The sequence below is a fragment of the Ovis canadensis genome, chromosome 15 (assembly GCF_042477335.2).
Source record: "Ovis canadensis isolate MfBH-ARS-UI-01 breed Bighorn chromosome 15, ARS-UI_OviCan_v2, whole genome shotgun sequence".
Lineage (NCBI taxonomy): Eukaryota > Metazoa > Chordata > Mammalia > Artiodactyla > Bovidae > Ovis > Ovis canadensis.
This window is the reverse complement of record NC_091259.1, coordinates 51472448-51489311: the sequence shown is the minus strand read 5'-3', so window position 1 is coordinate 51489311 and position 16864 is coordinate 51472448. Positions and strand designations below refer to the sequence as shown.

The window sequence follows — 16864 nt, the reverse complement described above, 5'->3', positions numbered from 1 at the left end:
GGTAAGTATCTATCATCTGTAAAATGCAGTTATTTGAAATATCACTTAGACATTTTACTATATATTAAGGTTCATTCAACACTTCCCCTTCGCAAACCTCTTATTTGCTTGAACTAAATAAATATTTCCTTTCTAAATAAATAATTTATAAAAAGTAAATTTCTAAATAAGATTTCTAGAAGTAAATGTTCTCTCACACACTGAGGATCCACCATGAAAGACTGTTCTTACATACAGTGAAATCTTTGACGGACTCATGTCAACTACTTTACACAGATTATCTCATTTGGTACTGTGAAGTAAGTACTATTATCACTTCTGTTTTATAGATTACAAAACCAAGCTCACAGAGGTTTACTAATTTGCCCAAGAACATACAGCTGATAAGAGAAAACTGAAGGACTAGTAGCAATGGAGGAAATGAGGACACAAAGCCTTGTGTTCAGAGGATCCTATAAGTGAAACACTGATGCAACTGGGCTTTACCTACACTTCCCCACCTTCCAGGGGCCCTGACACAAGAGACTTTGTCAGACAAACACACTGAGGGGAAGATTTCACTTTATTGTTACATTAATCTCACAAATAAACCCAACACAGCCAGAAACACTGAGCAGATAAAATGCCAATGCAGAGAGGCCTGCCAACAGGAGGAGGGAGGAATCCAGTTCATCTCCTCCACATGCCCAGCCTGGAAAGATATTTCTACTATACGAGAGTAAGGGAAGCTGACATACTAAGCAATCCATCAATAGACACTTAGAGCTAAGGAACAGAAACTCTTACCAGGTGGGGTCTGTGCAGGGCAAGAAAATAGAAAAGTCAGAAAACATTTGTTCCTCAAATAAGCCATGCATAGAAATACCAAATGACAAAAACAATATTGTTTTCAAACTCCCTGTATTTTATTTGGACATCTAATAAGGAATGAGAGGGTTACAGTTGTACATGGTTTCTTCTTGTACTGCCTGTCTTCTGAGCTGTGACCTAGGTAGTCACTCTTCCCATACCTTCTATCAGAGGTACCAGTGAGAATTTTCTAGAATTCTGGGAAGAACCGACCTTACCTGCTTACCTAGCCAGCCCAAGAAATGTGGATTCAATGTTTCCTCAGGAAAATCAAGGTAAGACAGGCACTATCAGAGTAATCAACCTGGCAGCATTTAAAGAAGATTAATGAAGCTCAAGACTTTCTACAGTTATCTTTAGACATCTTTAGGTACCACTATCAAGCCTAAGGTTTAAAGCACAATTACTTGGTTAGTGAATTCAAATGATCTGACTACATGGAATGGGATTATGATACCCTAAGCTCAGATCACCCCAACTGTTTCAATTCCAAAATTGGAAAATCACAGACCGATTCTCAGAGGCCAGAAAGATCACTAAGGGCCATTTGATCATCCCCCTATCCCCCTGATGCCATATAATCCTGAACTCAAAGGGTTAGATTCAGCGGCATCTTTCTAGTATCTGAGAATTCCTGGCCTTACTTGGTCCACAGGGAATTCAGGATAAACCAGGCCAAGGAACTTCTAATATGCCTCTCTTGTGGCCAAGAGTCGAGGCTCAGACTGGGACTTCCAACTAGGGAAGGAAGAGGTGAAGTATTTCAACTCAGTCCTAGGGTAAGAAGTAGGTCAAAGTGGTACCATGAAAGGTGAGGGAGGAGAGTGGAGAGGCCTCAGTGGAAAAGTACAGATGCTCCCTGTGTTAAGAAAACAAGGGTAACTTGAGCGGGCACTGAAGACTGGTAATATGGGGTCACCCCTGCGGAGCATCAGATGTGGCCTCCCCTGCTGTGGCTGTGCTTAGTTTTCCATCTTGCTTTCTCTGTAGAGGCTGATAAGAATGGGGCCGGGGGTGACCCAGTGACAACTGGCTACAGTATGGCTGCCTAGCTGTTCAAATGGGGGTCATGTCACCAAGCTCACAGTCTTTAGGGAGCTTCTGAAAAGCTAACAACATTCCGAGTTCCAAAGAGCTGTCTGGTAGAAACAGTAGCTGAACATGGACAAAATAGTTGGTGGGGATGTGGCAAAGTCTGAAGTAGGATCAGTGAATACTTGAGGAACTACTGCTATGAACCAAGGGTAGACTTGGGAATCTCCTATAGGGACACCCACAGCTGGCTATTTTTCTGACTTCTCTGAGCACATCTTTGACCAAACTGAAACGGGAGATTCCATTACAGGTATCTATACCTCCAACTGACACACCAACGGAAGGCTTCAAGAAACCCTGTGACCCCTTTGAGAGGGGTCAGGAAGTACTGAGTCAGAAAAAGTTGTCCTTGACACTACCAGCTCCTACCATGCCTCTTTCCTTACACCAGGACAGAAGTGAAGAACTCCCCAACCCTCAGTTCCCTACCAGCAGGTTTCATTCCCAGACCTCCATCCCAGAAACGCTTCCTTAGGTAGGTAGGCATTCCCACCAACTGACTCCATCCTTCTCTTCTGGACCTGCTCTAGGTCTTCTCATCTTCTCCTACTCCCAGCTACTTGAGTCCAAGGCAGACAAATAACAGGCTAGACAGAAATACTGACTGGATCTTGGGGGTATCATCATCCGACAACAATGCCCAGGTTATTTACTGAAGCCTTCGATTCCATCTCAGAGAGTGGTTAATGTGCTTCTGTCTGTGATTCCTTCCTCCTCCCCTCCAAGAAGTTCAAGGTGAGAAGCCACCTCATTCATCTTTATACCTGCTGCTTTCAGGCACAAAGATAAGCACCTAAATGTGACAGCTTGGGTCAGGGAACTTTTAGTGGGCGTGGCACACAGGAGGGAGGGCTACCCAGGTCCTCTGGCATCCATCCCCAAAGCATATTCTTCCCCTACCCTGCCTGTTTACAAACCCTTACCTCTTCATCCTCCTCTCAAGGCTTGAAGCCACAAATGAAAATGAACATGGCCTTGGCTTTGGCTTGTCTGGTCTGAGTTCTAGGTGCCCTCTGCCACTGACAGTATATGAGCTTAGACAATTCACTTGCCTCTCTGGTCCTTTAAATGAAAGGGCTGGACTAGCCCATCTCTCTGAGTTCTTTCAGTTCAATTCATACTTGAGAAATCAACAAATGAATTAGAAGAGATTCTAATTCAGAGCCATAGGTATTCTGCATAAGAAGTAAAGGTCAGGTTCCTGTTTATTACATATGTTAGTTTTAAGAGAAGAAGCAAGTTATCTATGGAGAAATAGAACCTGGCAGCCCCTATATTTGACTAATAAAAGCAAATTCCTTGAAGAAGCAGAGAAATAGGCCATAAGTGAGACCTGGCAGTGTCAAAAAGATCTATAAATTAAGTGGTCAAAGGAGTAAAAAACAATGGCTATAACCAGACAAGATCTCTAAGCACAGACTAAAGTCGAGAGAGGTCTGGGAGGGATTGAGCCCCTGGAGCTTCTACTAGAGGGTAGGACTTGGTCCACAGCAAGTTGCTGCTGCATTTGGTTCAAACCCAGTCTTTTCAATCTGTCAACCTGGTGTGTGTGCACACATGCAGACATGCTGTAGGCTGCAGTTAGGCTTCTGAAGTGCTGAAATGAGAAAGAAATGGAAGAAATGACACCACATTCAAAGAAATTCGGCTGAAGGCACGTACAATACTAGTTTCAAAGCTACTCCCTCCACCACACTATGCAGTATCAATCAGTACTCATTCTGAAACACGGGCTACAGAATTGTGTGGGACTGTGAACTCGGTGGGTGAGGAGGGGTGTCACTGTTATGTGATTGAAAGTCAAAAGCAGGATACAATCCAATACCCTGTATGAGAACCCCTCCAGTTAATGACAAATCGATTTGACTTGACCTGACCCATTCTGGCACTCACTTATCTTCATTCAAGGAAATTGTCTCCACAAAAGGGATTTCTTCCTTGTCTGTCTTTCCCATGATCAGCCGGTGCTTATCCAAGTTTATGATGCACTGAAAACAAAACAGGATCACTGGTTACTGTCAATGATTTCACTGTGTAAGAGAACCCTTACCTCAGGCAAAAGGTACCAGTGGGTTAGTAGAACCAATCGTACCTTCAAGGATCGGAGAGTCTGCAGACCAAGAGACAAGTTCTTCTCATTATCCTCTAATAAGAAAACAAAAAAACAAAAAACACCTAGGATTTAACCATTCCCATGTTGTTTAGAAATCAGCCTTATCACCTTCAGGTTCTATACAACTTCCCCCTCTCCCATCCATCTAATAAACATCTACCAAGCATTTCTCAGGAGAAGGCAATCGCACCCCACTCCAGTACTCTTGCCTGGAAAATCCCATGGACAGAGGAGCCAGGTAGGCTGCAGTCCATGGGGTCGCTAAGAATCGGACACGACTGAGCAACTTCACTTTTACCTTTCACTTTCATGCACTGGAGAAGGAAATGGCAACCCACTCCAGTGTTCTTGCTTGGAGAATCCCAGGGACGGGGGAGCCTGGTGGGCTGCCGTCTATGGGGTCGTACAGAGTTGGACACGACTGAAGCGACTTAGCAGCAGCAGCAGCAGCAGCAAGCATTTCTCTCTTTTTTATTTTCATACAAAGCCACTCACATAACCTTTTCTTTTTCACTCTCCCAGATAATTAGAAAATAGATCCTCAACAACCAATGGCAGGTACAAAGTAAAAACACACTGCCAAGAATCAGCTTCACACTCAGTAAGGAACACTGTACCTCTCCCTCATGGCTTATGGGTACAATAAGAGTACAATACCCACTCAAGAAAAATTCTCTAGCAATGAACTGTACAGATGATTCCTGAAAGCACAGTCTTAATCTCCTGCCATAGGCCGCTGCTGCATCCGTGAAAGCTGCTCACTTTCTACTGACGGCCACATTCTTGTCACTTCCCTTGCCTCCTCACAAGTATTTCCATCTTACATCCCATAATTCAGTAAAATGGCAAACTTTAAAACACCATTTTTGCTCATAAATTGTTCAGAAACACTTCAAAGCAGCAACAAGCCACATCAAAATACGGTTCCCTGGCAGCCAACCATACATGGCTTGCTTCTGAATCCTATGAGAAGCTGCTATTACCCCGCCCACTGCACCTGGAGCTACCAGGGTCCAAGTACCGTCGCAGTGCCCCTCTGCAGGCCAAGCAACCTGCTTCCTGCCACGGGTCCGCGTGGACTGCTTCTTGCCTGCTGGAGAAGCCCACAAACTTGAGTTTCTTATACTAAGTAATTTCCCCCAGATCATTATAGTTTGAGCTTCCCTGGTGGCTCAGGTGCTAAAGAATCCACCTGCAATGCAGCAGACCCAGGTTCAATCCTTGGGCTGAGAAGATACCCTGGAGAAGGAAATGTCAACCTACTCCAGTATTCTTGCCTGGAAAATCCCACAGAAGAGCCTGGTGGGCTACAGTCCATAGGGTCTCAAAGAGTCGGACACGACTGAATGACAAAAGGTGGTAGAGTCAAGATTCAAACCCAGGTCTTTTTAACTTTAAAGGACAAAGAAAGCCCTTTGGACAAAAACCAAGAACTTAAGAGTTGTGGGGAATAGAGTACAGCAGTTGGTGGGAAGTTATGATGGGATTTATGGCAAAGGAGTAAGAGGATCTTGCCCTCCACCTCTAACTAGCCCATGGAAAGTTCTCAGTAGCCACTTTTACTGGCACACAGAAATTTTTGTTTTCTTACCCCCTTGAAATTTTTTATTCTCTGAGTGATTTTCAACATGTCTTGAATGTAGCTCAACTCCCATCTGGTACTTTGGAAGGCAAAAACTGGGACAAGGTTTATAGTACAAAAAAGTGGAAACCTGGGGTTTTGAAGAAGTCAGTACTTACAGGCCTGAGATCCCATGAGGATTTGGTGGAAGGAGGGAGAGGGTTTACCTTAGGGTCCACAGGTCCTGTCCGCAATTCAACTCACCAACCACAGCTGCTGGGCAGTCCAGGCGGAGGGAGCCCAGTGTGATCACCAGGTGTTCAATCTGGCCCACAACTTTCAGATGCCGGGGTAGGGAAAGCCTCTCTCCTTCATGCTTGTGAGATCTGACATGCTCCTTGAGTCTGCACCAGAGAGCAAATACCAGAATCCCCTTGGCAGAGATTTCTGATGGAATCTGGCAATGCCTACCTTCTGACTCACAGCTGGAATATTCCAGGGATTTCCTGGGTTAATTTACCAAAAGAAAATGTTAGCCTACATTTCTTGTTTGAGCACTTTATCCTAAACATGCCAGGGGGTATATAAAAATATATAGCTCCTGTTCTAGAAGGCTATGTCACTATCTGCACTCGTGGGACACACTCAGAGAATCCTTTTCTGCACTCCAACATCCCCACTTATGTGCAAGGCAGTTTAGTTAACATAGCCTTTTATACATCTGTAAGTAAAGATCTCAGAGTGGGCAAATTAATCCTAATTTTAGAAGATGCTTTGTTCAATGTCTAATTTTCTCTTTGTTTTAGTCTCTCTTCTTCACTTAGTCTTATGCTATAAGGTTGGTAGAGGTAGGTACTTACTTGCTGAGTGCATTGATATTGGTTAATTCCTAGTTAATTTAACGTGTCTGTCTAGAAGAGAAAGGAAAGAACAGCACCAAGGTTTCACAGTTGTGTAAGCTGGTTGGAACAGCCAGCATCCGAGCTATTATGAGTTGGTGGATAAATACTTAATTATGGACACTCTGTGGTGATACTTCTGCTTTACTCCATTTTCTCTCTTATGGTGTTACAGCCCATGCAAAAGGAAAATAATTGCAGTTTTATAGATGGTTATTAACTCCTCTGGAATCATGGCAGTCTACTGCCTAATTATGCACTAGGACATTATTAGTCTTTCTGGAAACATCATGTTGCACTATAGCTCATCTCTTCACTACATAAAAAGGCTCAGGATTCTTCCCACAGGAGCACTGTCTTTGGGCTCCCCCACCACCCTAAATAGCAATGCACAAAACCCACAGAGCCAGCTGCAAAGAGTCAGCGGTGACGGGTGAGAAGGTAGAAACAAGAAGGAAAAGGTCCTATGGGCAGAAGTCACTGATACACAAATCAAGATTTGTGTAAGTCCTGCCTAAGAACAAGAATATTTTTTAAAGTGGCTCAAAATGGGCCATTACCTCTACTCTAGTCATTGTTTCAATACAGAGATCTGGGCTGGGGGATGCTTTGTTGTACTTAGGGCTAGAGAAGTGGAAAAAGATATTGGATTGATCCTCCCAATTCTGGGCTAGACCTCAGGGCCTACCTGGTACTTTGGAGAAAAGAAAAGGAAGAAGAAAGAGAATAAAAGGATGGATTGAGTGAAAAGGAGGAAAGATACAAAGTGTCTTTCCCTGACTAAAAAAGAGGGAGAACCCAATTCCAGCTTTTAGAGAACTTAATATATTCAATATATAAGGTGTCTGCCTCACATCCAGTTCCCAGCAGGGGCAGCAGTAAGATCTGATTTTACATGTTATTTGCAGAAAGGAAAGAGACTAACCACCCCTGTGATGGTTCAGGCCCAACAGCTCTATTCCACAGTCTGACTGATGCTTCTTGGGACAGGCAGGGCGACCTCCAGAACTCCAAGTAAGCCAAGGTCAACCACATCCCTGATTTTACTTCTCTGGGCTATACCTGCAGGGCAGCTCTTTTTAATTTGCTGTCTGGGAGGGGCACAAATCAGAATCAGGGCATGGCATGCAATGAGTCAAGGATCTCATACTCTCTCATTCCAGAGCCCAAAGGTCTTTGTTCAAAACTTAACTGATGGGAGATAATGCTTCCCTGGTGGCTCAGACGGTAAAGAATCTGCCTGCAATGTGGAAGACCCGGGTTCGATCCCTGGGTAGGGAAGGCCCCCTGGAGGGGTGCATGGCAAACCACTCCAGTATTCTTGCCTGGAGAATCCCATGGACAGAGAAGCCTGGTTGGCTAGTTCATGGGTTTGCTAAGAGTCAGACATGACTGAGTGACTAACAGTTTCAGTTTCAATGGAAAGCCTGAACTTCAAAATAAATTCAAGCAAAGAGCATATAGCATCTGACTTTTAGTACAAGTGGCTACTTACCCCAGTCTGTCCACACAGGCTGAAGAGATGAGATTATATTGACAGCCTGTGTCAACCAAGGCTTTCACATCCTTTCCAGCACACTGTGGAGAAAAAATATACTGTTCAACAGAAGCCAGAGACACAAAAGGGAAGAGAAATCCAAAGAGCAAGCAGCAGATGTCACATGAAAGGCAGGGTTGGAGAGCATCCTCACATTTATGGAGGATAGTGTCCCATCTGTATCCATTGTGGTGTCTCCTTTGAGGGGTTCTTTTTCCTGCTGATTGTAGAGCTGACAGAGGATCCCAAAGGCCTTTGGGATGTTTCCTTTTATACACAAAGTGGCCTTTGTGTGTGTGTATCACATATCCCTTTGCAAATCTGATGTAACATTTAGTCCTTTTCCCCATAAAGGATGCACATGCATACAAAAGACTGCATACACTTCCAGTGATGCACAGAGTGCGCCCTTAAAACTCATTTATGAATTCCGTGATAACATCCACATTCTATACAATTTGGAGGAAAGGGCCCCATTAATGGGATCATGTTAGACCTGAATCCTACTCTGCAGAAAACCTGGAAAAGTTATTATCAGAACTTTACCTGGCAAGAAACCAAAATCATGTCATCATCCTCAGACTTCTTCAGCCCCTCAGACTTGGCCTGATTGAATTTGTTGGTCTTAGAAGCCCAAGGGACACGACTGCTTCGGAGCTTAGATAGGTTGGTTTCCATGAGGCGCCTCTGCAGAATGTTATGAGGTTGCTTGGGGAACAGAAAGCAGAGGCTTCTTAGTGACAGGCCATGTTCCCCTTCCCCCATTGTCTCCCAGGTGCCATGGAAATAATGAAGGAGCCTCACATAACTGAGCTCCACCTTTGCCTCTTATTTATTCTTCCCTCAAGTACAGATTTCATGAGTATTATCAGAGCAGGAACTATCAGAACAGTAGACCAACCTCAGTGAATGAAAAAGCAATATGGGACTCTGGGAAATGTGAACAGGGCCAGTATTCCATGGCTAAAGAAAAGTAAGGGACTCTTGTGATTTGTACTACCTGGGCTTCCTGCCTTCCCTTCCCTTACAAGGGCATTTCTGGAGAAAAGTGGCTTTACTCTATGTGGAATAAATATATCTTTCCAGACGACTTAAGTAAGGGCAGCTAATTCTCACAGGCCAAAGAAACCTTCTTAGCACTGGTTTTCAGGAGTTCTGTGTACTTCTATTTCAAGTCTCACTTACTCACAGTCTTATCTTTTGGACTCAAATGCATATGCCTTGGTGACCTGGCTCTCTCCTATGGGCTGAGTCATCCATGGGGTGGATGAGGTGGGAAGACAGGTCATACCTGCTGAATAACACTCTTAGGAGATACACTTTAGAACCTGACAGAACCCGTGAGAATCATCCTTACCATTATCCTCTGGACTTCAAGAAGCATAAGGCTCCTCCTGCCATATGCTTGATATCCATTCTCTCTCTTAATGGGCCAAAAGTGGAGTATAAAGGGGGCAGAAACTGACCAAGAAGCAGGGGGCTTAATTAGACCTTATATCCATGCCAGGATACATAATGTTAGGATGCAGAATAAGGAATGTGAATTCAAGTGTGCTCTTTGATAGTGCTTAGGAGAGTTACTAAGAGAAGGCAATGGCACCCCACTCCAGTACTCTTGCCTGGAAAATCCCATGGGCAGAGGAGCCTGGTAGGCTACAGTCCATGGGGTCATGAAGAGTTGGACACGACTTGGTAACTTGACTTTCACTTTTCACTTTCATGCACTGGAGAAGGAAATGGCAACCCACTCCAGTGTTCTTGCCTGGAGAATCCCAGGGACGGGGGAGCCTGGTGGGCTGCTGTCTATGGGGTCGCACAGAGTCAGACACGACTGAAGCGACTTAGCAGCAGTAGCAGTAGCAGCAGGAGAGTTACTCTTTCTACTCCAAGTGGCCTCCAGAAAGTGTAAGCCACTTCTTGAAGTCATTTGACCTAAGAAATCTCTACAGGAGCACATTATTCCCAGTTTACAATAATACTTAAAATCCCTCAGAGGATAGAGCCTTATCCCAAGTATCTTCGTGACGCATTCTAGACGTCATTTCAATTCTAAAGGGAAGATAGTCACTCCTAGAACCTTCCCCAGCAAGGAGTAGAACTGGAGTTTTCATTATCCACTATCTCACAGATTTCTGAGGAAGAAAGGAATCAGAGCCATGACTCACTGTAACCCTGGTGAGGCGAAGAAATAGATTCCCAAAATACACTGATTCTTGGCAAGGCAGATTCTAAATTAACATCCTTGGGATAAAGGGGGGGGGGGGCATTTAAATGAAAATGAGAGATTCTTAACTTGATAAGGAGCTACAGGAAGTGCTAACTTTGTCAGATTTCCCGATTTGACCCTGGGAGAATGCTTTGCTCTGCAAAAGAAACAGAAATTCTTCATTCTTATCTCTTTCACTAATAAGCCTAGATTTATATGAAAGCAGGTGTTTGTTTCTGTCAGATCCATGCTTAGCAGAACCAACTCAGATAAGTTGGATTTGTAGAACTGAAGACTGGAAGGGACTTCAAAGGCTGTCTAACCTAGGCCCTCCCAACCTAAAGTTTGTGGCTTTCCTTCTACAGTGGTCCTGCTGAATACCACTTTACCTGGATACTCTAAATCTTGAGAGGAGTCTAATCATTGGACATATGAGGCAAATGAGGAAGGTTCTGAAATCATTTCCCTTGAGTCATCTCTCTTCTGAATTTTCCTCCTAGACCCCTTCTCCATAGCCTATATATTAATATACACTCCAAGTTCTCATATACTGGGGAGAAAACTCCTCCACAGAACTCCAGATCCTGTCTCTTCAATGCCACATCCTAACCTAATCATGTGCTAAGTGATTCAGTCCTGTCCAACTCTTTGTGACCCTATAGACTGTATCCTGCCAGTCTCCTCTGTCCATGGGATTCTCTAGTCAAGAATACTGGAGTGAGCTGTCATGCCCTTCTCCAGGGGTCTTCCCAACCCAGGGATTGAACCTGCATTGGCAAACAGGTTTTTACCACTATTACTACCTGGGAAGCCCAATCTAATCACACCCTTGTCTTAATTGGCCTTTAATAAAGGTTGAAATCACTATTCTATTTCCTGACATTCTATATTTTTTCACTGAAATCACTTCTGATCCCACAATACCAATAATGATCTCCTAATTTCCAAATCTGATAAACATTTTTCAGCCTTCATTCTCTAGGGTATTTGGCCCTGGGGACTATTCCTTTGTTTAGTAACCAAAAAAGGTTTAAACATAACACATGTTCAATGTAAAATATTCAAATATCACTAAAGCATATACAATTAAAAGGGAAAGCTTCCTCAGCACCTCACCCTTCTTAGTTCCACTCCCTACAAATGACAACCATCAAATTTAGAAGAATATCCTTCCTTTTTTTTCCTGTCTTAGATCCATGTGAGATCTTAGTTCCCAAACCAGAGATTGAACCTGTGCCCCTTGAATTGAGAATGCACAATTTCAACCACCACCAGGGAGTCCTCCCTAAATTTTAATGCATTTACAAACATAAATAAAAATAGGATCACATCATAATACTCTTCTAAATTTTAAAAATTTTGTTTAATATATGAAAGACATTTTTCCATGTCAGTAATATAATTATTTTCATTTATTTTTATAACTAAAAGTACTCACAGTATAGTTCAGGAGCTGAAAATTCACAGCCAATAAACTCATATGAATCTCAGAGATGCTTTTCTGTAGTCATTTAATTATGCCCTCATGTTTTAAATGACAATGGAACTGCACATTTACCTCTGCTCCCAACCAAAATTTCACTAAAATGATGGTGAAGGAGTTCAGTTCAGTTCAGTTCAGTCGCTCAGTTGTGTCCGACTCTGCGACCCCATGAATCGCAGCACGCCAGGCCTCCCTGTCCATCACCAACTCCCGGAGTTCACTCAGACTCACGTCCATCGAGTCAGTGATGCCATTCAGCCATCTCATCCTCGGTCGACCCCTTCTCCTCCTGCCCCCAATCCCTCCCAGCATCAGAGTCTTTTCCAATGAGTCAACTCTTCGCATGAGGTGGCCAAAGTACTGGAGTTTCAGCTTCAGCATCATTCCTTCCAAAGAAATCCCAGGGCTGATCTCCTTTAGGATGGACTGGTTGGATCTCCTTGCAGACCAAGGGACTCTCAAGAGTCTTCTCCAACACCACAGTCAAAAGCATCAATTCTTCGGCGCTCAGCCTTCTTCACAGTCCAACTCTCACATCCATACATGACCACAGGAAAAACCATAGCCTTGACTAGATGGACCTTAGTCGGCAAAGTAGTGTCTCTGCTTTTCAATATGCTATCTAGGTTGGTCATAACTTTTCTTCCAAGGAGTAAGCGTCTTTTAATTTCATGGCTGCAATCACCATCTGCAAAGATTTTGGAGCCCCAAAAAATAAAGTCTGACATTGTTTCCACTGTTTCCCCATCTATTTCCCATGAAGTGATGGGACCGGATGCCATGATCTTCGTTTTCTGAATGTTGAACTTTAAGCCAACTTTTTCACTCTCCTCTTTCACTTTCATCAAGAGGCTTTTTAGTTCCTCTTCACTTTCTGCCATAAGGGTGGTGTCATCTGCATATCTGAGGTTATTGATATTTCTCCTGGCAATCTTGGAGTTGCTGCTGCTGCTAAGTCGCTTCAGTCAGGTCCGACTCTGTGCGACCCCAGAGACGGTAGCCCACCAGGATCCCCCATCCCTGGGATTCTCCAGGCAAGAACACTGGAGTGGGTTGCCATTTCCTTCTCCAATGCATGAAAGTGAAAAGTGAAAGTGAAGTCGCTCAGTTGTGTTGACTCTTAGCAACCCCATGGACTGCAGCCTACCAGGCTTCTCCGTCCATGGGACTCTCCAGGCAAGAGTACTGGAGTGGGGTGCCATTGCCTTCTCCAAATCTTGGAGTTAGAAAGGCCTAATCCTTTCACAAAGTGAAGAGTAAACAACAACAACAACAACAACAAAAGAGATAGTGACAAAATCTTGGAATCTAAAAAACAGACCAAAAACTGGTAAATGACCTAGACTGCTGCTGCTGCTAAGTCACTTCAGTCATGTCCGACTCTGTGCGACCCCATAGACAGCAGCCCACCAGGCTCCCCTGCCCCTGGGATTCTCCAGGCAAGAACACTAGAGTGGGTTGCCATTTCCTCCTCCAATGCATGAAAGTGAAAAGTGAAAGTGAAGTCACTCAGTCGTGTCTGACTCTTAGCAACCCCATGGACTGCAGCCTACCAGCCTCCTCGGTCCATGGAATTTCCCAGGCAAGAGTACTGGAGTGGGGTGCCATCACCTAGAGAAAGCTATATTCTTCATACCATTCTACTTCATGGAACACTAGAGTAGCAGAGGTCGCCAGCCGCTAACTAAAATCCATGATTTCCTCTTCTTTCTGGACAGATAAGTCTTTCCTGTTGTTAGATAAGGCCATATGACTGAGTTTGGCAAGCAGAATGTGAGGGAAAGTGACACACACCTCTTCTAGGCTTGGCTCATAAAACTCTCCTGTGCACACTCCTCCATACTCTTCTCCTATTCTGACTGGCTGAAATGGAGATGACCCCTAGGGTAACCTTCCTGGAGGTAACATGTTTAAGATAAAAAGCCACCATTAGCCTGAGTCCCCAAATGACTACATGGAAGAGGGCTATCTTGTTGACCTTTCCAGTAGAACTGTTAATTTTAAAACAATAAATTATTACATTTGGACTATTTTATACTTGGGGGTATAAAGCATATATATGCATATTAAAAAGCAGAGACATTACTTTGTCAACAAAGGTCTGCCTAGTCAAAGCTGGATTTTTCCAGTAGTCATGTATGAATATGAGAGTTGGACTATAAAGAAAGCCAAGAACCTAAGAATTGATGCTTTCTAACTGTGGTGTTGGAGAAGACTCTTGAGAGTCCCTTGGACTGCAAGGAGATCAAATCAGTAAATCCTAAAGGAAATCAGTCCTGAATATTCATTGGAAGGACTAATGCTGAAGCTGAAATTCCAATACTTTGGCCACCTGCGAAGAACTGACTCATTGGAAAAGACCCTGATGCTGGGAAAGATTGAAGGCAGCGGGAGAATGGGATGACAGAGAATAAGATGATTGGATGGCATCACTGACTCGACGGACATGAGTTTGAGTAAGCTCCAGGAGTTGGTGATGGGTAGGGAAGCCTGGCATGCTGTAGTCCATGGGGTCGCAAAGAGTCAGATATGACTGAGCGACTGAACTGAACTGATACTTGGGGGTCTAGCTGTAAAAGCAGTTTTCCTACTTAAAAACCCTGGGAAAGCTGATGAATAGAGGTATTAGAAACTACAGTTGGAGGGTACAATTAGAGCTGGAAAGAGATTAATATAAAGCCTGCATGGGACTCTTACTTGACCCAGACAGCTGGGAAGAATGCCAATACTTTATTCTTTTTTGTAAGAGTAAATCAAAAGATTTTGGTTGGTTGATAGTTTGGCTAGGCTTAGAACAGCTTCCTACAACAGCTGAGGACGAGGGTGGAGCACCCTACTACACCAGAACTGAAGGATATGACCTTACAGATTGAAAGGGTTCACATGGAGCCTTGCATAATGAAAGATAAAAGATCCACACCAAGATTTCACACAATTAAGAATTTCTGGAATATCATGGATGACAAAGATTCCAAAAGTTTTAGAGAGAAAAAGAAGATTCAAATACAAAGGATTCAAATACAAAGGATTAGGAATCAGAATTACTCAATGGTAATAATGGAAGCTTAAAGACAGTGATGGAAGCAAGGTCTACTGCTGTAAAGAGAAATATTGCATAGGAACCTGGAATGTTAGGTCCATGAATCAAGGCAAATTGGAAGTGATCAAGAGTGAACGTTGACATTTTAGGAATCAGTGAACTAAAATGGACTGGAATGGGTGAATTTAACTCAGATGATCATTATATCTACTACTGTGGGCAAGAATCCCTTAGAAGAAATGGAGTAGCCATCATAGTCAACAAAAGAGTCTAAAATGCAGTACTTGGATGCAGTCTCAAAAACGACAGAATGATCTCTCTTCGTTTCCAAAGCAAACCATTCAATATCTCGGTAATCCAAGTCTATGCCCCAACCAGTACTGCTGAAGAAGCTGAAGTTGAACAGTTCTATGAAGACCTACAAGACCTTCTAGAATTGATACCCCAAAAAGATGTCCTTTTCATTATAGGGGACTGGAATGCAAAAGTAGGAAGTCAAGAAACACCTGGAGTAACAGGCAAATTTGGCCTTGGAGTACAGAATGAAGCAGGGCAAAGGCTAATAGAGTTCTGCCAACAGAAAGCACTGGTCATAGCAAACACCCTCTTCCAACAACACAAGAGAAGACTCTACACACGGACATCACCAGATGGTCAACACCAAAATCAGACTGATTATATTCTTTGCAGCCAAAGGTGGAGAAGCTCTATACAGTCAGCAAAAACAAGACCGTGAGCTGACTGGGGCTCAGATCATGAACTCCTGATTGCCAAATTCAGACTTAAATTTAAGAAAGTAGGGAAAACCACTAGGCCATTTGGGTATGACCTAAATCAAATTCCTAACAACTATACAGTGGAGGTGAGAAATAGATTTAAGGGACTAGATCTGATAGACAGAGTGCCTGATGAACTATGGACGGAGGTTCGTGACATTGTACAGGAGACAGGGATCAAGACCATCCCCAAGAAAAAGAAATGCAAAAAAGCAAAATGGCTGTCTGAGGAGGTCTTACAAATAGCTGTGAAAAGAAGAGAAGCAAAAAGCAAAGGAGAAAAGGAAAGATACACCCATTTGAATGCAGAGGTCCAAAGAATAGCAAGGAGAGATAAAAAGCTTTCCTCAACAATCAGTGAGTGCAAAGAAATAGAAGAAAACAATAGAATGGGAAAGATTAGAGATCTCGTCAAGAAAATTAGAGATACCAACGGAACATTTCATGCAAAGATGGGCTCAATAAAGGACAGAAATGGTATGGACCTAATAGAAGCAGAAGATATTAAGAAGAGGTGGCAAGAATACACAGAAAAACTATACAAAAAAGATCTGCATGACCCAGATAATCACGATGGTGTGATCACTCACCTAGAACCAGACATCCTGGAATGTGAAGTCAAGTGGGCCTTAGAAAGCATCAGTACGAATAAAGCTAGTGGAGGTGATGGAATTCCAGTGGAGCTATTTCAAATCCTGAAAGATGATACTGTGAAAGTGCTGCACTCAATATGCCAGCAAATTTGGAAAACTCAGCAGTGGCCACAGGACTGGAAAAGGTCAGTTTTCATTCCAATCCCTAACAAAGGAGATGCCAAAGAATGCTCAAACTACCACACAATTGCATTCATCTCACACACCAGTAAAGTAATGCTCAAAATTCTCCAAGCCAGGCTTCAGCAATACGTGAACTGTGAACTTCCAGATGTTCAAGCTGGTTTTAGAAAAGGCAGAGGAACCAGAGATCAAATTGCCAACATCTGTTGGATCATCAAAAAAGCAAGAGAGCTCCAGAAAAACATCTACTTCTGCTTTATTGACTATGCCAAAGCCTTTGACAGTGTGGATCACAATAAACTGTGGAAAATTCTGAAGGAGATGGGAATACCAGACCACCTGACCTGCCTCTTGAGAAACCTGTATGCAGGTCAGGAAGCAACAGTGAGAACTGGACATGGAACAACAGACTGGTTCCAAATAGGAAAAGGATTACGCTGAGGCTGTATATTGTCACCCTGCTTATTTAACTTCTATGCAGAGTACATCATGAGAAACGCTGGGCTGGATGAAGCACAAGCTGGAAACA

General features: G+C 43.4%; 1 protein-coding gene and 1 pseudogene across 2 annotated transcripts in view; both read right to left on the bottom strand.

Annotated features, from left to right (window-relative positions):
* Positions 1-544: 544 nt before the first annotated feature.
* Positions 545-16864, bottom strand: part of NRIP3 (nuclear receptor interacting protein 3) — a 30052-nt gene continuing 13732 nt past the window's right edge. For both annotated transcript variants that reach the window (XM_069554438.1, XM_069554440.1), the window contains 6 exons: positions 8601-8762; positions 8013-8095; positions 5883-6022; positions 4037-4089; positions 3838-3932; positions 545-3541 (listed from right to left, as the gene is read on the bottom strand). In XM_069554438.1, coding sequence (XP_069410539.1) covers positions 3526-3541; positions 3838-3932; positions 4037-4089; positions 5883-6022; positions 8013-8095; positions 8601-8762 — 549 coding nt within the window. In that variant the 3' untranslated portion in view covers positions 545-3525. The remainder of the gene's footprint in view (positions 3542-3837; positions 3933-4036; positions 4090-5882; positions 6023-8012; positions 8096-8600; positions 8763-16864) is intronic.
* LOC138421401 (small nucleolar RNA U3) lies at positions 4544-4774 on the bottom strand (annotated as a pseudogene).